Consider the following 20,302-nt stretch of genomic DNA (forward strand, 5'->3'; position numbering starts at 1 on the left):
AATGATGATCAAATAAACATGAACTGAGAAAAAAAAAAGTAAATGAAATTTACTTGAAATTATTATAATGAAATGTTTAAGTAAAATATTTAAAAAATCAAGAACTTTCTACTGAAATAGTAATAAATCATAACTAATAAGTTGAATGCATTTAAAAATGTTATGATGTAAATTCAACGCTCACTGAATTTCTTGATGACCACTGAAAATGTGCCAAACTTTTGTAATACGCTCCTTATTTAAAACTTATATTCTCTGTGTTTGTACAGGCTTTGTGAAAGGTCACATATACTGTAAATAGACGGCTCCAAGTTTGGATGTGACTGATAGATTCTGCGCATTGATTGATTAGAGCGGGATTAGCGTGTTTGACGTCAGAAACTGCAAACAAATGACCCCATAAAAAGAGGGAACCTGTCTGGGGATGGAAAAAAAAAAGAAAAGCTCTGGGTGCACAGCACAGCTTGAGAGGTCTAGAGAGGGCCACAGCTACACTGTCGTTTTAGTCACTCTCTGACACGAAAATAATCCAAAAGCCTGAGCCTGAAGATGCCCCTTTCAAGCAGCTCCACGTCCTCCACAAAGAGCATCCGCAGGGCAGCATCCGAGCTGGAGAGGTCTGACTCCATCACGGTAAGAAATATCAATAGCGTCAGGTTTACATCAGTCAGTTTTTTTTAAAGATATAATAAGTTATAATCTTCAGCCTGTAAACGTTTCCCCAGTGATGTGTCTAAATTGTATTCAGAGCACCACCTTAAACTGTAGTGTTGCGCGCAGAGAGCTTGGCGAGGTGACCATTACGCAGCGGCGGTGCCTGATTTGCGCAATATTATATCCATATAGAAAAAAATGAAAGTATTCAAGAATTTACAGCTAACACCAGCTTAAATGTGTGCTGTGGCAGCTACTCAGTCTTAGCTATGTCGTAGGTTTACCTTGACTGCATTGGTGTTCTAATGCGCATTTGGAGATGTAAAGCGCTCCCATCAAATATCCAAAGAGATATCCAAAAGGTAAGAAAAGCCCAGCAGTTACCTTGCTCTGTTGTTGTGTCTCTGTGCGTGCTCTGTCAGTAAGTTCAGTCAAAACATTTGCAGCACGTCGGACTTTGATATATCTCTTCTCTCTTTCTTTCTTTCTTTTTCTTTCTTTCTTTCTTTCTTTCTTTCTCTTTCTCTCTCTTTTTCTTTCTCTTTTTTTTTTTTGACCAGTCTCCAAGATTCGTCGGTAGACGGCAAAGCTTGATCGAGGATGCGCGCAAGGAGAGGGAAGCCGCCGCTGCAGCGGCAGAGGCTGCAGAGGCCAGCGAACAGATAGTGTTTGAGGAAGACGATGGAAAAGCGCTTCTTAACCTCTTCTTCACGTTAAGGAACTCCAAGACACCTGCGCTGTCGCGGACGCTGAAAGTTTTCGAGGTATTACTGAATTCATCAATGAAATACATCTGTGTGTTTGACAGTAAACAAAAAACTACAAGTTTAAAGGGTTATAAGGGTTTATAAATCCAAACTGATGGTCTTTACAGATCAGTTATGAGCCATTTACAGAACTAAATTTGGGGTTTGCCAGTAGTTACAATTGCCTCTGGTTGGTATTTATTCTTTATGTCTGGTAATGAGGCATTAGTCAAGTCATAAAGTTGGTAATTTTTAATGTGCTCATGGGTTTCTTAATTTCTGATATGCTATCAGTTCTGTAGTTATTGCTCAGTTGTCAATAGGACCAATATCATGGATTTTTGGAACCTAAAAGTTTTTCTATTAGTGGCTCATAACCCATCTGTAAAGAATAAGGAAACAATTTCTTAACATTAATGAACTTATCAGTGACAAATAAAGGCATTTACACAATTTATCCCACTAGAAAATGTCCCCAAAATGTTTCGGAAGATAAATATATTCTGTATGAATTATATCATCATATTATATAATAATTTAATAATTATATAATATTTATGTTACAGCAATCTTTTTGCATTAGTGAAGTGTTTAGCTTGATATTATACAAAACTATGTACATTATTCTTGTGACCTTCAAGCACTTTTTATTTCTGAGTGAAAACTGAAACAGTTCCTTGTTTTATGTGGGCTTGCTTGTGTCAAAAATGAAGATTTTAATTTCATACTTTGAATTCCATCCATTACATTTCAGTGTGTTCATTTGTGTGTTTCAGACATTTGAAGCCAAGATTCACCATCTGGAGACGAGACCGTGCCGAAAAGTAAAGGACAGCCTGGAAGGCCTGGAGTACTTTGTCCGCTGTGAGGTGCATCTCTCAGATGTCAGTACTCTCATCAGCTCCATCAAGAGGAACGCAGAGGATGTTAAAACCACCAAAGAAGTCAAATGTAAGAACCATTCCCTCCTTTATGCAAAATAAAATTCAAAATATTATATTTTGCAGAAGTAATCATAAAAACAGCCCAAATGAATTTAACCATTTCTTCCCTTTTCTCTGTTAGTTCATTGGTTCCCAAAGAAAATCGCGGATTTGGACAGATGTCATCATCTGGTCACAAAATTTGATCCAGACTTAGATCAAGACCATCCTGTAAGTACTAACTCTGCCAGTAGCATGTATGATGAGAAACAATTATTATTACTTAGCTGGTCATGGCTGGGCCAGTATGTCATGACACAGAAAATGTGATCAGTGCTTGATATATTTGATTTGAACAGGGCTACACAGACCCTGCCTACAGACAGAGGAGGAAGATGATTGGTGATATCGCCTTCAGATACAGATAGTGAGAGACAGTCTCTTGTCTTAAAACTACACTCACATTTATATTTATTATATATATATATATATATATATATATATATATATATATATATATATATATATATATATAACACACACACACTTTATTATTCCTGATACACCTGTACATGTGTTCATCCTCAGTGGGGAGTCGATTCCCAGAGTGGAATACTCAGAGGAGGAGATTGGCACATGGTAAGGGCTGCTGCATGCTCATTTACAATGCTGCTAATATATGTTTTAAACATTTGAAGGCTGAAGACTTACACCACCATAACATAAAATCTGAATTTACTCTGAATACAAACTGTCGCTTGTTTTTCAAACAAGATGCTTGGCCTTCCTGCTGTTTCACAATCAGAGCGTTGTTGTGTCCTTTCACTGCTCACTGAGTCAGTTTCATCTCTTTTCTGAGACTGCTGGATTTGGTTTGTCTTTCATGGGTATTTTGGCAAATTAGTTACGGGGGAAGCGTTATCAGAGAAGTCTAGATGTGACAGCTTGAACTCATCAGAGCACAAAATATATCAATGGGAGTGGGAGCAAATGATTTGACAGGAAGAGTTCACAAGCCAAGGGATTTTTCACTTGAATCCTTTCATTTTAGTGATACAGTTCCAGCCTAAAGAAAAGATGTATGCTTCCATCAAAAGCCATTTACTGAAGCTCTCTTTCTGTGGTTAGTCCATGCATTAATAGATTCATAAGGTACAACAAGGAACAATTATTTGTATTTTTATTTGCAGTTCTCAGTAAGGAGCCAAACCAAAGTGCAGTGCAAGGACATTACATGTTTTGTTTAAAAAAAAAAAAATCTTAATCTTTATGTAATAATATCCCTAATCAGGCGGGAAGTCTACTCAACCCTGAGGGACTTGTATGCCACCCATGCCTGCAATGAATACCTTGAGGCCTTTCGCCTGCTCGAAAGGCATTGTGGGTACAGTCCAGACAACATCCCCCAGTTGGAAGACGTGTCATGCTTCCTAAGAGGTAGAGACGGGATAAGAAAAAAAATGAAACATCCACATTGGAACAAACGTTTAGTGAATACACTGCCCATGGGTCCAAGGTTTTATTCTCCCTCTCTGTTTCTTTATCTTTCCTCACTTAAACACACACACGCACACACAGAGCGCACAGGCTTCGCGCTGCGTCCAGTGGCAGGTCTCCTCTCGGCCAGAGATTTCCTGGCCAGTTTGGCATTCCGGGTGTTCCAGTGCACCCAGTACATCCGACACGCCTCATCTCCTATGCACTCACCAGAACCGTGAGTACCAGCACCTGTGACTCCTTTTGCTTTGCTCCTCACATAAATATATGTGCTGTCAATGTCTCTTAAGTAATGTTGTGCAAACCTCCATGAACCTCCCATCTTTTAATCTGGGACATGTGTGTACTTTAGCGAAGCCTTTCTCACACTCATTTCAATGAAGCTTCATTGGCATGTCATTTTGATCAAAAACATGTTGTCAGAGCATAGACACAAACACAGTGACAGCATAAAGTAAATAAATACAATGAATATACAGGATGAAACAACCAGTTACTGTCAAGAAATGAGGATCAAGTAAGAAATGTTGTTTAATTTAGAGAAAGAATGAAAGAAAAATGAATTTATTGCAGTACAATAAAGTTAGAACTAGAATTACTGCCTCGCGGTTGTTTTCCTCCATCAACCAGTCAAGTTGCAGTTTACATCCATGTCTGTCCAGACTCAGCATATGTATTGAAGACTTTAGGGGAATTTAATAAAAGGTTTAGTGAGAACACAGTGACCTTGACCTTTGATGGCCAAATTCTAATCAGTACATCCTTGAGTCCATGTAGACGTTTGTGCCAAAGTTACTCCTTCAAGGCATTCACAAGAATGGGGCTGACACAGAAAACCAGAAAACATAATCCAGCCATGGCTTTCACCGGTGCAGAGGCATAACTGATGAAAATTAAAATGATGAACCTGTCCTATACACATACATTCTCTGTTTTCAGTTTAAATAAGAGGGGAAAACGTTTTTTTTTTTCCCAGAAAATTTATGGGTTTTTTTCTTCTCTTTTTTTTTTATTTTACATTTTGGACAGCCTGTACTAAAATGAACTTCTGTCTTCACTTTTCCAGTTTCACACTAGGCACAGAATTGTTTTTCTCTTTGTAACCATTGTTTTGTAATGCAACCAGATTGAACTGCCAGTTTGTGATCACAAAGTCTGTATTTAGTTAAAGTTATCTGTGTGGGGATTTGAGTTTGGATTAAATCTGGTCACAGTTGAATTTCACTCTTTCTCTTTCTCTTCAGTGACTGTGTCCATGAGCTCTTGGGCCACGTCCCCATGTTGGCCGACCGCACTTTTGCCCAGTTTTCACAGGTTAATGTCAGAGGATCTTGCAGACTTACAGATTATTAGATTCCATGCTGTGCTATTATGTTTTTATAACAGTTTATGGATTTGTGTTGCAGAACCTTGGTCTGGCATCACTCGGGGCTTCAGATGAAGATATTGAGAAACTGTCCACAGTAAGACTCGTGTCCAGCACCAGCAGCACTTAGGGACTGAGCAAATATTATAGAGATGGGGACAGGGGCCAAACCTTTTGCTTAACTTTTTAAAAAGCAAGACCCTTCTCAGGTTCATTGAGTATTTGCTTTAAACCCCTCCACTTGACTGTATATATATATATATATATATATATATATATATATATATATATATATATACACACACACACACACATACACACACACACACACAACATCCAATCCCTAATGTTTTTTAAGTCCCTTATCTAAAATGTGATGTATGAATAAAGAATTTATTTTCCACTCCAGTATTCTTCCTCCTCTCAGTCACTCTCTTCATGTTTTTTTCCATCAGCTGTACTGGTTCACTGTCGAGTACGGCTTATGTAAACAGAACGGTGAGGTGAAGGCTTATGGTGCTGGACTCCTCTCCTCTTATGGAGAGCTTGTGGTGCGTTCCAGCATGTTTTCTCTGGTCTCTCCCTAATGTCAATAATATTCTCTGGATGACAGTTGTGGCCAACTCAGCTGTCAGCTAATTCTTCAACTTTTCTTTTAACCTTTCTACCCAGCACTCTCTGTCTGATGAACCAGAGACGAGGGAGTTCGACCCGGAGGCTGCAGCAGTGCAGCCCTATCAAGACCAGACATACCAGCCTGTCTACTTTGTTTCTGAGAGTTTTTCTGATGCTAAGGAGAAATTCAGGTACTTTGTTTTTGGACCCACACGTTCAAACACACAAGAACATACAGAGACAGAAAGAGAAAAGAAGAAAAAAAAAGAAGGGGAGGGGTTATGTAAGGACAAGGTCAGAGAACAGCCAGCCAACCCCTAAGGCCACAAACTTTTGTAGGTCAGCCATAGCAGCCAGAAGACAGCTGTTACTAATGTAGTGTTTCTTACCAATGCAAAATGCTGGAGTTTTATTTGGCACACACATCAAATGTTGCCCTGCAAAACAAGTAGCTTTAGTGAGTGTTTTGACAGTATTTCGTCTCTAGTAGAATATAGCACATGACAGCCCTGCCACACTGGATGAGAAAATATCAGCATGGGAATGTTTGTGCAGCCCTAACATAGTAAATATGACACAGAGTACATTATGAATGTCATTATATGGGACTGGATATCCCAGCAGGATATCCCACTCTCTATATGGGCTAAACTACAACTAGGGAAACTAGGGAATCTAGTCAGTTAATGTGAAGTTTCTTGAAATATTTGGATGTACAAATTTCCGACAGTGCAGCTTCAATACACAAATTCATGAAGAGCCTAAAAAGTACCTCTTTTTTTGTGTGTTTTCTGACCTCTTCATATCTTCAACCAGGGCATACGTGGCCGGCATCAAGCGTCCCTTCTCAGTGAGGTTTGATCCCTACACCAGCAGCGTTGAGGTCCTGGACAACCCGCTGAAGATCCAAGGTGGCCTGGAGGGAGTGAAGGATGAGCTAAAGATGCTGACAGATGCCCTCAGTGTTTTGTCATGATGATGCCCCAGTCCGTGACCACCCTGCTGTTGTTTGCTTCCTCTCCACTGTGCTCTGCGACATCCCCACGTGTAAAACAAGACCAGTGTGTTCATCTCTCTGTGCTGTACCTCCAGTATGATGCTGATGTCTCTGATGAGTTGTTGCTTGTTGTGGCTGGCTGTTTGGCCGACAAAGTTGCAACCTTAACCTCAAACCCTCAATATGCAGCGTGGGCAAAGTTTTCCAAAGATGTTTAACGCCTCGCTGGGTGTGGATCATTTTGTGAAATGATGGGGTTTTACCGACTGGGCCATTTGTGCTTTAAAAGCAAATTTGTGTTGTTTGAGAATCTTGTCAAAATTTGAACCAAAATCAAAGGGAACTGTGATGATGAATGTATTAAAATAAAACTAAATGGTATGGTATAATTATTTTAAAATCAAAGAAAAATAATGGTATAATAAAGTGTATATAAAAGGCTTTATTTTCCATAAGTGAGTATCACCTCTAAATTTGCAGATTTATTTGGTTTTATGTTGTTTTCGTCTTGAAGTGCAAATGCATAACAAAAAAGAAAGGATGAAACATACTTTCCATGTTATGAAGTGTTCATTACTGCTTCAGAAAAAAAAAGAATCTGTCAAATAATAAAGAATTGCAAACTGACATTACCTTTCGGTGTCATGCTTACATGATCTGAGAAATTCTTCCACTGCTCTCGTGGAAACACACATAATTATGTGTAATTCTTTATGATAATCTTTTCCTCCCAAGTCTGATATGAGAAACAGAAATCACTCAGTCACATGAATCATCATCACTTCATGATGCTTGGCTACATGACAGTTTACATTTGTCTGCCACAAGAGGGGGCAGTCCAGCAGGTTGTACCTGCCTGATCTTAAAATCACAACAGATTCATATTGAGCTTATTAAAGGCCTAAATCTTCTTAATTCTCTCCTCATGCCTTTAACCAAAATTGGGCTGTTTTGCAACGTTGTTCGATGTTAAAAACAAGCTTATAAAATGTGAATGACAACATGAACTCACTGAGAAGCGGATGAAAAAAAAGCTTTATAGATACAGGCTCTGAAACTGAACACAGTATATACATACATACATATATGTGTATATGTGTATATGTATGTATGTATGTATGTATGTATACATATACATATACATATATACATATAAATACATATATATATATATATATATATATATATATATATATATATATATATATATATACTATACTTTCACCAAATGACTCTACTTCACATGTGCTGTTGGGACAACTTACTGTCAAGGAGTGAAACAATGTTAAATTCCATAAGAAAAGGGAACCGTCAGGTTGTTTGTCCAGACAAACCTCCTGCTGATCAGGTAAGAGGTTGTGAATCTGATCCTGGACCCCAGCAGTCCCGACACACAAAGCAGCCCTTCAACCTGCGGAAAGCTGAGAGACAAACAAATGGAGGTTCACCACTCAGACCACTAGGTGTCAGTCTGAGTCTGAAGACATGTCCAGATCTTTACCTTCTGCAGAAGCTACACTTATATAAAGACACCCTCAAACAGTTTTATAATGAAAAAAAAAAGTGAATGTGCTTGCTTATATGTAAAATCACATTTTCCAGCTCAATGTATGCAAAGGCTTTTGTCTGTTGTAAAGCTGCCCGTGCAACATCTGGATGGGGTTTTACTGCTGGACAGGACAGAGTGTGTTTATCTGCCATCTACAATGTATGAGTAATGCATGGATTAGTTATTTTTCTTTTATCTTTTTTTGGAGCAGTCAGATTTCTGTTTTTTTTTTTTTCCAAAAACACTTTTATCCATCCTTCATATGATGCTGCATTTATAGTGACTCAAGGCTTTCAAACCATATAATTCTGCCAGTCACTGAGAGTCACTGCTGCATCACTCGCCTCCTCCGTGTCAGCCCCAGTTTATACTTCCCTAAGTTTGGACAACATTAGTAATCAACATTCACTTTGTTATCAGTCACATTTGACCCCAGTGACTGCACCTACACCTGAGTCAGAGGCAAGCCACAGACCTTGGCCACACTCCTTCCACTCTGAATGTTAATCTTAATTACAGCAGGGCGGAGACATTAACATTTTTCTTGGAGTCTGAGGAATTACGTTTATTCTTGTTCAGTCTGCGTCCTGTGTGTAAACATTGTGATTGTAGGTTACAGTGCGTAAACGTGGAAAATGCCTATGGAATCGGTCCATATTTTGTGACTCGCACTCTCACTCTCCCCCTCTCTTTCTCTTTTTGCTTTTTTCTCCCTTTAAGCACTTTTCCATAAAACGTCTCTGGACCTTTTTTTTTTTTTTTTTTTACCAGCCGTGAAGAGGAGGAGCAAGGGGGTGGGGTGTGGGTGTAAGGGGCGTGTTTTGGTATATAATACCTCGCTGAGAAGTTTTGCCTGTCGCCTGGTCTTTGGGACAGCCTGTCACACATCATCTCTATAGCCTCACCAACTGGGAAACTAACTCACCTGCAATCTCTCCAACCAAATAACACCCCCCAACATTTTGACTACTGCCATCTGACATGGAGACCCAGCAAAGACACGGACACCACTCACTTTGCCACACCTGCCGGAGAACGGAGAGCAGCAGAATGAAGGTAACCAGAGGGAACCAATTGTTTTGTACTCTGCGGCTGTGTTGTGCATGTATTGAAAGACCTCGGGCCGGGTTGTGACGATATCTCCCTGGCTTTTATAAGTGAGAAAACCGCTTCGGACTGAGCTGATGCATTGCTCGCAGAATGTTTTGTGCAATATGAGCAACCGGACATCTCTTAATTTGAAAGCAAGAGAGAAAGTTCAAGATGCATATAAGACATGGATGAAGCTTTGATGCATTTGTGCAACAGGTTCTCTGGTAGGATAGTAGAAAGGAGCTGAGAGGTATTTTATTCTTCTCTGTACGGATGGTGCGCCGTTCGCTGGACTCGGAGCAAACAGCTGGTCTTCTTGCCGGCAGATAGGGGGCGGTAGGTCTGAGGGTCAGTGAGCTCGCTTCAGGGTGAGCAAGGGGAAAATATATGCTGAGTCTAGCTTTTCAGATAGTTAACTATCGAGCAGCCGGTCTTGCAACTTCTGGAGAGTTGTGTAAGGGTGTGAAGCCGGAGATACCGTCTACTTTTTCCTCCAGAATAAGCACTTCTCTCAGGTGCGACATGGTGACAGCGGGAGTTAACTGTCTGGAGGGGGGAACTGCTCATTTGGCATCATTTGTCTCACGTAATAGGCTTTTTCTGAGTTAGTAGGTCAATACAAAGAAACAGCATTTAACACTGGAAGTCGCATACCTTGAACAAGCGCGCAATTGTGAAAGCGTAAAGAGTGGATCCCCTTATATGACACTGAAAGACAACATCTGGCTGTCATCTGAGAATTTCCAATGGACCTTTTGTGTCACCACTCTTGAAATGTGTGCTTGCATTTGTTGAGGCGATGCTTTATACTGCAACGTGTTTTTTTTGTGCAGGTCAAGAAGATGTCTTCGTCCAGTCCTGCACTGCTGTTCGCGCTGGCCCTGACGCTCTACGTTGTGGAAATGGCCTCGGCAGAGACGCTGTGTGGGGGAGAGCTGGTGGATGCGCTGCAGTTTGTCTGTGAAGACAGAGGCTTCTATTTCAGTAGGTTTCAATGCATTTCAAGTTTTCACCACGAACTGCACAAATGTTGATTCGCTCCTTTATTTTCCTCTTCTGAGTCGCTCTGTTGTTCATTCGCACACATCTGTTTGGATAGCTGAGACTATCGCTCTTGTCTGTGGCTGTGTGGTATGCGTGCTTGGTATTTTTCTTTCTCACGCACTCACACTCACACGCACACATACGCACACTCACTGACAGGGAGACAGAAAGAGAGTGAGAGGGAGATTATAGCCAGCTGTGTGTCTCAAGACCTGGTCCAGGCTGCTCTGCTGAGTGTGCGCATTCTGCCTACAGCCTATACCTCTCATTGCATATGAAAGGCCGGCGAGCTGTGAAGGCACACACGACTCAGCGCGACACAATGGGAAGCTTGTTTACCAGTAAAGTAATAGCACCCCAAGAGGCATACCAGTCACCTCAGCACCAGTGTTCCCAGGCCAGGCGACCACACTGATGAGTCGGAGGGGGGAGGGGGGAGAGGGAGGGAGGGAGGGAGGAGGGGGCCTGTTTTTGATGTCAGGTTAAGAGGAAAGATCATTAACATCAATTCTGATCATTTCTTCCATTGTAGTGATGATGGGAATAGCTGTAAAGCATTAGGTGAATGCTTTGTGGTAGCTGTTAATCCTCAAATGGATAAGCTTCTGTTTGTACAGTATGCAGAGTTGGCAACAAATATAACTTCACCTTTCTCTGATGTGACTCTCTGCAGCAGAGGAAACACTTTTTGTTGTTGTTGTTGTAGTTGATGTTCAAAACGATATTAGCTATGTCCCACCCTCTGCTATTTGCCTTTGAGAGACAGGCAGTTTCTTTGTGTGCTGCTTGCCACAGAAGCGTCTCTCCAATCAGAAAGGTCATTATCCAATTTGGGCCAACATAGATGTGCTCCCTGCTGCTGCTCCTCCTCCTCCTCTTTGCCTTCTCCCCCCACCACCCCCCACCCCCAGATCAGCCTGTATTTCTCTCTCATGTTCCTTTTCCTGCAATCATATCTAGCCTTACCTCTCATGAGATTTCTCCAACATTGTGTGGGGTGCTGGACTTCAAACAAGGCCTTTATTGATTGCGGATAGTGTTCCCCTGTGCAACACGCTAACCATCCACTCCCTCACCTTATTCTTCTATACCTTTTACTCTCATGTCTACACTCTTCCCTCTTTTGTTTTGCATTCTTTCCCTCTGTTTTGACCCTCACACACCCTCTCCCTCTCTCTACACTGATCCCTGTTTTCTCTGCCTCCCTGCCCCTCCTCTCCTCTCTCCCTCCTCATCCTCTTTATCTTTGCTGACTTGACAAAGGACAAGGTCACAGAAGAGTTTCCATTTTATGCATTTGCTCACCCAAAGGTCTGTCTGAGAGCTTAGTCTCTGTCACTCTCTTTTAGTGTCTACAGCACAGGGTGTTTACTTGTGTATTCACTCATTAAAGGACTTCCAGATAGCCTTAATCAGATTATCCTCTACAAACAAAAAGATTTGTTGCTGTTGGTCATAGATTTCCTTTTATCCTCTTTGCTCCATGGACTGCTATGATTGTCGAAGTAATCCCGCAAAAACAACCTTGATTCATTCCTGATTCCAGTGTTATGTCCTCAGGCCTTAACCTCGCCCTGCTCATCGTCTTTCTTTGTCCCTCACTTTGTTTCTCTCCAGGTAGGCCAACCAGCAGGGGTAGTAACCGGCGCCCCCAGAACCGTGGGATCGTAGAGGAGTGTTGTTTCCGTAGCTGTGACCTCAACCTGCTGGAGCAGTACTGTGCCAAACCCGCCAAGTCCGAAAGGGACGTGTCGGCCACCTCTCTACAGGTCATTCCCGTGATGCCCGCACTAAAACAGGTACATCTCAACAACATCAACAACACACCAGTATGGGAAACAATGCTAATCCTCATCACTATCTGTCCTCCCATCTCCTGCGCCTCCATTCACCTCTGAGCATTGCCCCTATGTTCCTGTCTGAGTACAGACTGAAACCCACGCAAAGACGGGTTTAACTTGTTAAATGGTCACTGGTAAGCAGTTACCTTCCATGCAAAGTGCTGATCATCATGGAAAACATCAAGACAGTCACAGCACATTACATTCAGGAAAAGGCAGTCATACTCACAGACTTGTGTGTGTGTGTGTGTGTGTGTGTGTGTGAGTGTGAGTGAGAGAAAGTCTGTGAGATGATGGAGACTGCTGGTCCGTAACAAAACTGTGTGCTCTGAGTGTGTGATTATTAGTCACGGAACAGCAAGCTCTCTAAAACTGGCATGCATTTTGATCTGTGTGGTCAAAAACACCTGAGCTGGCCAGCAGAGCTTCTCTGAAATATGTCACAAACATGAAGGGAATCGTCAAAGCGTTTCAGGTCTTTTCACTGTGGTCACAAGACAGAGCTGTGGCTGCTGTCCAGACCTCTTAAAATCCCTTCAGCCTTCTCTTAGACAAGAAGAGAAAGATTTTTTTTTATAACGTTTCTGCTTTGACTTGTGAGAAAGTCAGTGTCAGTTGCATGAGATTGCAAGTGATGTACACAAAAAAAATTGCAAATGTCAGAAGGAAAGCGACAGACCTTCTGTCTGAAATGCTATAAAGAGGCTGCTTGGGAGTTAGTTGGGACATGTCCCTAGTTTGTCTGGGCAGGGAGAGTTGATGGGTACAGCCTGCTCTGAGGGCCAGCTGTGTTTAGCCTATTGAGCAGGCCTGAAGTGAATGAAGGGGGATAAACACTCTTCAAGTGGCAGGACCAAAACAAGCCATTCAGATGGAGCACTGGCTACTCACGCATAAATTCTAGCTTCGCTGCTACCACTCCCACTTTGTCTGAGTCCCTGGTGCCCAGCATAACACCTAACGCTGTTTAAAAGAGTTTGCTGTGCAAGAATAGAGGTTGTGAAATGACAATATGTTTATGTGTCGTTTCATGCGGTCTGGGGAGGTTAGTCAGTTCAGCGGGTCGTTGTGTGAACGATGACGTGCTCCTCATATGTATATGAGGCGAGTGACCGCCCTTCCCTTTGACAGTATGTTAAAGAGGCTGAACTAAGCACTTGTTGACAGCTTCTCTCAGTCAAGGAAACCAAAACAAGGGCAAGTTGGAGGCAAGGCACGTCTGTTATGACGCTCGGCGCTATAAGAATGACATTTGATTTCCATTTGACTGGCCCAACAATGACTGAATGTTTTCAGAAAATAAACAAAGCTTTCCTCCATTGTAATAAGCACTTGCACAGTATCTTATCACCCCTAATGAACTGACTCCCTCTTTTCCCTTTTTCCTCTATTTTCGCCTGCACGCCACAATAGGAAGTCCCAAGGAAGCCGCATGTGACCGTGAAGTATTCCAAATACGAGGTGTGGCAGAGGAAGGCGGCCCAGCGGCTCCGGAGGGGTGTCCCCGCCATCCTGAGGGCCAAAAAGTTTCGGAGGCAGGCGGAGAAGATCAAAGCACAGGAGCAGGCAATCTTCCACAGGCCCCTGATCAGCCTGCCCAGCAAACTGCCCCCCGTCTTGCTCGCCACGGACAACTATGTCAACCACAAATGAGCCCGCTGCCAGCCCTTTGCACAGACAAGAGTTTGGAGGGAGAAAAAAAGACTAGGGGATTATAGCTTTGTCTCTGACGTCATTTCTGTGGCAGTCCTCTCTGACCTCCCCTGCCCTGTCCGAGCCCACCGATCCCTCCCCCTGCTCTCATCCACCACTTCTTGACCCCCTGGCCCTTTTCTAATGCCCCCGTCAAACCCACCCACCCACCGTCCTCCGGCACACAAACATGCCTTCACATTCTTCCTGTCTGAACTCTTTCGCTCCCTCTCTCTTTCAGTCACTGACACAAAAGGCACAAACACAAATGATGAACAAAAAGTTAACAATTCGGCTGAATGCAATTCAGGTGGATCCTTAAGCAAAAGAGAAAAGGGAAGGGAGAAAAGAAGATGAAAGAGATCTGTGGTTTGCAAGTGTCAAGAGGACACCCAGCGGAATGTTTTTTTTTTTTTGTCCTTGTGGAAGACAACTGAAAGTGAAGAGCAGCTTGCATGAAAGAATCCATTCCACATCATTTTTCCTGAGGCAAAAAGAAAATCTCTGTTAGTTCTTTTTCTTATTAGTTTGCACCTCTACCTATAAAGGGACTTCCACACTGTAAGGAATTATTTTGTAAAATTAGATTCCTGTTCCAGCACCTTTTGATCACAAACAAAAAGCAGAAAAGAGTCTGCAAAATTGCACATTGCCACGGATTACGTCAAAGTAAAGAAAAAAATGGCACTATTTTTTTATGAACAATGAACGTGTAGCTTAAAAAAATGTCATGGTGCTAGCTTTGGGAATGGACTCAAAGAAGAGGTTGAAAAGCACGTTTTTTTTCTTTGAATGAATATTAAAACTTTCCGTTTTAAGGAAAGTGTGACTTTTAAAAAAGGAAAATAAAGGATATGGGGGAGCTCCTGGCAGTGGCAATGTCAAGGGGAAGTGTCACTGAGAAAAGATATGGGCTGTGTTGGCATCTTGGCTCACAGCGAGTGCTAGCGGCTGCTCATCACTAGCTTGCCAGCATAAGTGGCAAGGGGGACCTGAGACCCAGTCCCTGTTCCTCCTGTCCCTCTGAGGCTGCCGGACACAGGGAGCAGTGAGGGGACACATAAGGGACACAGTGGACCGCCTGGATTGGGACAGTACTAGAGTTCTGGGACAGTACTTCCTGTTTGCCATGGCTTTGCAGACTGCTCTGACAGGAAGTAACATGGCATGGACAAAGAGCGAGTGGGATAATGATGATTATATTTTATTTTGTCTTTTTTTCTGTTTTCTTTTCATATCAATGTTTCAATGAAAAAAAAAGGAAAACCCCGTCAGTTTCTGGTACCGTGACATTCCTGTTTTTCCAAGTTAGGCATTTTTTTTGTTTCCATCGTTATTGTTATGATGTTATTTTACAGTTCTAAAGAAAGGCACAAAATTTAAATTCAAAGGGAAAAAAACAGCAATAATGTCAACTAACATTTTATTTTTATTGTATATCAGTAGTATTCACATGCTTTTGCCTGAAAACAAATACTTGAATATATATATATACATCTATATATATATATATATATATATAAATATAGATATATAATTAGTTTCCAGGGACGTTGTGTTATTTTCCTTTAGTCTGAGCTGTATCTTGCGTAATGAGCCGCCAAGCTTTTTTGTTTGTTTGTTGAAATACAAATAAGGGCACTGTATAAAGGCATTATTTATTTTGTTATAAAATATATTTGAAAAATTGGTCCAAATAATATACGTAGCACTGATGCTCAACTGACGGATTTATTTTGTATGATCTCTGTTTTCCAATTGGAGTTGTAAGGCTTTTTTGTAGATGCTTTGTACCAAAAATAATGTCTTTTTTTTCCTTTTTTTGTTTGCCATAGTTACTTTAAATTAATATTTTAACAGCAGCATAGCCTGGATTGCTTAGGCATGTTATGTCACAGAAATAGGCACATACTCTGAATACGTTGGTCTGCTTGGATTTCCAGAAGCCTGTCAGGGTTGTCTGTGAAAAAGAAAGCATCGATGAGTGACTTTATCATTGGAAAAATAACTGTTCAACATTGATTGTACTCAAACCCACTATGTTTTTGAAGCCACTTTAGTATTGATGCCGGGGGGAATGATCAGTCCTTCATTAAATCATGTCTTTGTAATTGTGCATGGTGTCCTATGATCTTCTAAGGAGCATCTTGCCTATGTGCCAGTGCCACTGCCGCGTGTTGGTGAGGCCATAAATGTCCGGTCAGCTGTAGATTTAGGGTTTAGCCTACATGTGACTTGCATGTGTCGATGCCCTAACTGGAGAAAGTGATGTCGTTATGATGCTAGAAACCATCAAAGGTCACCTAAAGGTCATTGTCTATCAAGGAGAGATTATCATTGCTCAACACCTCATTGTTTCTATCTATCTATCTATCTATCTGTCTGTCTGTCTGTCTGTCTGTCTGTCTGTCTATCTATCTCCTTCTCCGTTTGTAGAAGACAATGTCCTTGATCTTATGCATCATCAGTATGAATCTGTATTTGCATGGGGAAGGGCAGGGTTGTTAGCCTGCTGTTCACCCCTTACAATCTTCCAGTCATCCAACCATTATGCATATGATGAAGGGCTATCATGCTGAACCATTTCTGAAGCACTCAGGAAAAAAAAAAAAAACAATCTATGCTCTCCGAGGGAGAAGTGGAGTAGTTGCTGAGTGTAAAGTGATAATCTTGTTGTGGAAGGGCAGCTGAGGTTGTTACCCGTACCTGGCCACAATGATACAGCTCTCTAACAAACCACTGAAGACCATGTCAGAAACAAGGTCATTCTGTGCCACATTGTAGGTTCCTCCTCAATTGTGTCATGCATCGCCCCATGAAATGGAGACTTAATGGATACTCGCCATACTGTGGTGAAGAGTCAACCCAATACTTTATATCTTCTTTCTGTCAGAGAGATCTCAATTATCAAGGCTGCGTCCTGTCTCTAATTATATTCTACTTCAGTTGTGCAACAAAGCAGGCAGTGCAATTATTATTATTATTGTTATTATTATTAATAATATTATTATTATATTTTCTATTTTATTCTATATTTTCCTGCTAGGACTGCATTCATTCACTATTGTAAAGTTCAAACAGGCTACTCTAGTGTTCTTATGAATGGCGTGAAAGACAACCACTTCTTTTCGCTGAATATGAAGAGATATATTGCCGAGCAATGGCAATGACTTTTTCTGTGTCAGTAGCTCACTCAGCCTGTGTGTATTTTATTGATTTAACCTCTGCACGCTAGAACGTCCGAAATGCACAATTCATGTACTTTCATTTTTAATATCAATAAAAAAAAAACATTTTATCAAACGTACAATGTCTAAAAGATTTACTGCTTTTGCTTTGTTAACACTTTTCTGTGTGTGTTGAGCTAGAGGGCCATTTTTGAGATCTTTTTATATCAATTAAACCGTATGTACCCTGTAAATGATTTATTACATCTTAAGGCCTTGCAAAGAATCTCCAGCTGCTTTTAGCACCCTCTCTCTTCCTCTCACCCATCCCCTACTCCCCTCTCTCCCTCCCTTCTCTTTTCTCTCCCTCCCTCCATCTCTGCCTGCCTCCATGTCTGTCTGTCTCTGTCTGTCTGTCTGTCTCCTGCTCTGTGATTGTGCAAAGTGTGCCAAAGTGGAAATCAGCACTCACAGAGTGGCAAGCAGGCTGGCCGCAACTCCTCAGTCCTTCCTCTACTGCATGCCACACTAAACCTGACCTGTTCTCACTGCCTCTGACACACCCATCCGTACATCCATCCCTCCATCCTCCAGTGGCTTGCTAACTACTGGAGCAAGCTCCTCTTCAGTGGCTAAGTTTAGTAACCGACATGTCTCAAATTATCACATGCATATTCTGAAAATGGCACGACCTTTCATTGTTGACATGCATGCACATACCCACCCATGGGATGTCTGTTACTGGGCAGATTTAGAGTATAGTATCTTTGTTCCCAGAATGGGACTGTTTTGGACACTGGGGTTATCTTGTTGCAGCACAGTTTACTGTGGCTCTCAGTTCTGCTTTAGGTTGGTATCAAAGAGTTTTAACTTTACAGCCAGGATAGGCAGAAATCTCTTTTTCGTTGGCTGTAGCGTAAAGTTCTGCCTCACAGTGATGAGATGCACATGTGTTGCTTCTGGGAAAGTGGAAAAGCTGGTTGGCTATCGCTGTAGAGGATCTCGTGTTCTGTGTTTAATGGTCATAAATCGCTCAATTAAATCACCTTTGCCTGTCTCATGAAACCTTATTGCCCTACTAAGGAGTCTATCCCCCTGCAAAAAGAGGGAAAAACACTGTCAAAAATAGTTCATTTCTGAAGGATGGCTAGAGGCTGCGCAAGTTCACACACAATCATGCACATACTGAACTTGCATGATTGTGAATCACATATTTTCTCTTTCAGCAAGTGAATCCTGCTCCATTGCTCAATTCCCTTTATTGATAAATGCATTATGAGTGGAGCGTTGTTAAAGTGTCACTCCCAATAAAACACTTTACTCTCACTGTTACTTTTTTTAATCTACTGACAGGTGTGTATTTCAGTGTATTTGTGTGTATGTGTGTGTGTGTGTGTGAATGTGTGTGTTCTCCAGCAAACGCTCTGGGACTGAGCCTGTTCCCTGCAGGTGTTTATACAGAGTATGATTCTCAAGATCTTGGAGATGAGATCAGGGACTCTCTGGTCCTCAGGGCTCGTCACGTCACCGCTGTGCCTGGCAGGGCAGCGTCTGGCACAACATAAGTCAACCAAAACAAGCTAAACCAGGCCACTGTGAGCCAAGAAATGTACTTGTTCTCTCGATTACTGAGTTTGATAGACAGAGGGAAATTAAGGTCTCATTTATTGTGGGTTTGCAATGCGTTAATCACTTAGTTTTTGCAGAAATACCAAAAGAACTGAACAATGTGGGACACTGGAAAGATTTTTTTTCCTTTGCCCAAGGTATGAATTTAATTGGGGTGGATGCATTTTTAACTTCTTGTCAAATTTAAATTTACACCTGCATCTAAATCTGGTGCTGAGAAAACAAAATCACTATAACATTATCCTAAATAAGTAAACAATAGAGAGAGGACTGAAATGCCACCTCAACCTAAACTGGTGGAGCCAAATAAACCACAAACCCAAACCCACGCATCCATCCCCACCAGAGAGGCCTCCTGAACTGTGGAGTGGAGTGTAGATGTGGGTGGCACAACTCTCCCAGGCCTGACATTGGAAACTGCCAAAGAGCACACTAGAGTTAGTTGTGGTTGGCCGGATGCACGGGATGCATGTAAGGCCAGGCCAACTATTGAGGCACAGGGTTTGGCAAGCCCAGACCATCACAGCCCAGCGTGGCCACACAGGCCAATTAAGACAGGCCTTCTCCTCTCCTTTCTTCTCCTCCCCTCCTCTGTCTCTCTCTCATCTCTCCCTCTCTCTTTATCTCTCACTTTCTCTCTTGTACTCCCTCTCTCTTTCTCCCAATCCTCACAAAGCGTGCTCACACATTCCTCTTCTCCCACTTTGCCTCTCTAATTGCTGTGGACTGAAAAGAGGGATGGAGAGAGGGGAATGAGATTGAGAGAAAGAGACAGAGAGAGGGAGAATCGGAGGGAAAGGGGGTCATACCACAGAACCTCTATGGCCAGGACAAACTGTACTGGCCTCCTGGAATAGTCAAAACTCCTGTGTGTGGTGTGTATGGGCTCAAGCATCCAGCACTGTCTCTCTTTCTAATTAATTACCGATAAACATAACCATTTGGCTAATTTTCCCCAAAGAGCTTAATTTCACGATGTGAAATATAATTCATTCTACATCCTTGCATGGGTTCTGAGGTGGTTACAGCAGAGCTAGAGTATAAAGAGGTGATTGTGTTTCTTCAGCGCCCCACAAAACTATCTAATTGTTGATTCCTAATCAACCAGGAGCTGCGAGGAGGCTTTTCTAATTATGTAACCGTAGGTTCTGACATATTAACAATGAAGTGGAAGTTTTAGTGGCTTTTCCACAAAGTAAAACTATGTGAGGAGAAGAAAACAGGATCCAGGGTACTGAATTTCCTTCTTGATCAAGTCTATGTTTATTATGTTGTTTACAAGGCTTAAGCTGTCATGATCGTCATTCTTGGATTTTATTTACTTTAAACAAACAGTTTAAAGTATATCTCAGTTTACAATGTGTAAAATGCAAGCTGTGAATTCAAGGGTATGAGCTTGAGACAAAAACAAACTATTTGGGCACACAAAAACAACTGCACAATGTCAGTGTTTGTCTTTGGTCTATGTCTGATCGGCTCCTAAAAAGCAT

At 41.7% G+C, this 20,302-nt stretch overlaps 2 protein-coding genes across 3 annotated transcripts; both read left to right on the plus strand.

Moving 5' to 3' along the window:
- The first annotated feature begins 549 nt into the window (after positions 1-549).
- Positions 550-7,206, plus strand: th (tyrosine hydroxylase). 2 transcript variants are annotated; one of them, XM_041038216.1, is made up of 14 exons: positions 550-633; positions 933-1,016; positions 1,215-1,418; positions 2,177-2,351; positions 2,466-2,554; positions 2,683-2,750; positions 2,912-2,962; positions 3,615-3,760; positions 3,902-4,037; positions 5,065-5,134; positions 5,227-5,283; positions 5,642-5,737; positions 5,859-5,992; positions 6,618-7,206. In XM_041038216.1, the coding sequence occupies exons 1-14, from the start codon at positions 550-552 to the stop codon at positions 6,775-6,777; spliced, it is 1,554 nt and encodes a 517-aa protein (XP_040894150.1). In that variant the 3' UTR covers positions 6,778-7,206. The 2 variants fall into 2 exon arrangements, with proteins under 2 accessions (XP_040894150.1, XP_040894151.1); XM_041038217.1 differs by lacking the exon at positions 933-1,016.
- Positions 7,207-9,217: 2,011 nt separating this feature from the next.
- Positions 9,218-16,654, plus strand: igf2b (insulin-like growth factor 2b). Its single transcript, XM_041038075.1, has 4 exons — positions 9,218-9,403; positions 10,273-10,423; positions 12,101-12,282; positions 13,738-16,654. The coding sequence occupies exons 1-4, from the start codon at positions 9,329-9,331 to the stop codon at positions 13,975-13,977; spliced, it is 648 nt and encodes a 215-aa protein (XP_040894009.1). The 5' UTR covers positions 9,218-9,328; the 3' UTR covers positions 13,978-16,654.
- Positions 16,655-20,302: the final 3,648 nt, after the last annotated feature.

Source organism: Toxotes jaculatrix, chromosome 5, assembly GCF_017976425.1.
Source record: "Toxotes jaculatrix isolate fToxJac2 chromosome 5, fToxJac2.pri, whole genome shotgun sequence".
NCBI lineage: Eukaryota > Metazoa > Chordata > Actinopteri > Toxotidae > Toxotes > Toxotes jaculatrix.

Bases quoted from the DNA above. Each gene is read 5' to 3' on its own strand.
- igf2b (XM_041038075.1), top strand. From the start codon at position 9,329: ATGGAGACCCAGCAAAGACACGGACACCACTCACTTTGCCACACCTGC. The intron at 9,404-10,272 runs GTAACCAGAGGG...TTTTTTGTGCAG, and splicing joins CGGAGAGCAGCAGAATGAAG to GTCAAGAAGATGTCTTCGTC. The intron at 10,424-12,100 runs GTAGGTTTCAAT...GTTTCTCTCCAG, and splicing joins AGACAGAGGCTTCTATTTCA to GTAGGCCAACCAGCAGGGGT.
- th (XM_041038216.1), top strand. From the start codon at position 550: ATGCCCCTTTCAAGCAGCTCCACGTCCTCCACAAAGAGCATCCGCAGG. The intron at 2,963-3,614 runs GTAAGGGCTGCT...ATCCCTAATCAG, and splicing joins GAGGAGGAGATTGGCACATG to GCGGGAAGTCTACTCAACCC. The intron at 3,761-3,901 runs GTAGAGACGGGA...ACGCACACACAG, and splicing joins CGTGTCATGCTTCCTAAGAG to AGCGCACAGGCTTCGCGCTG.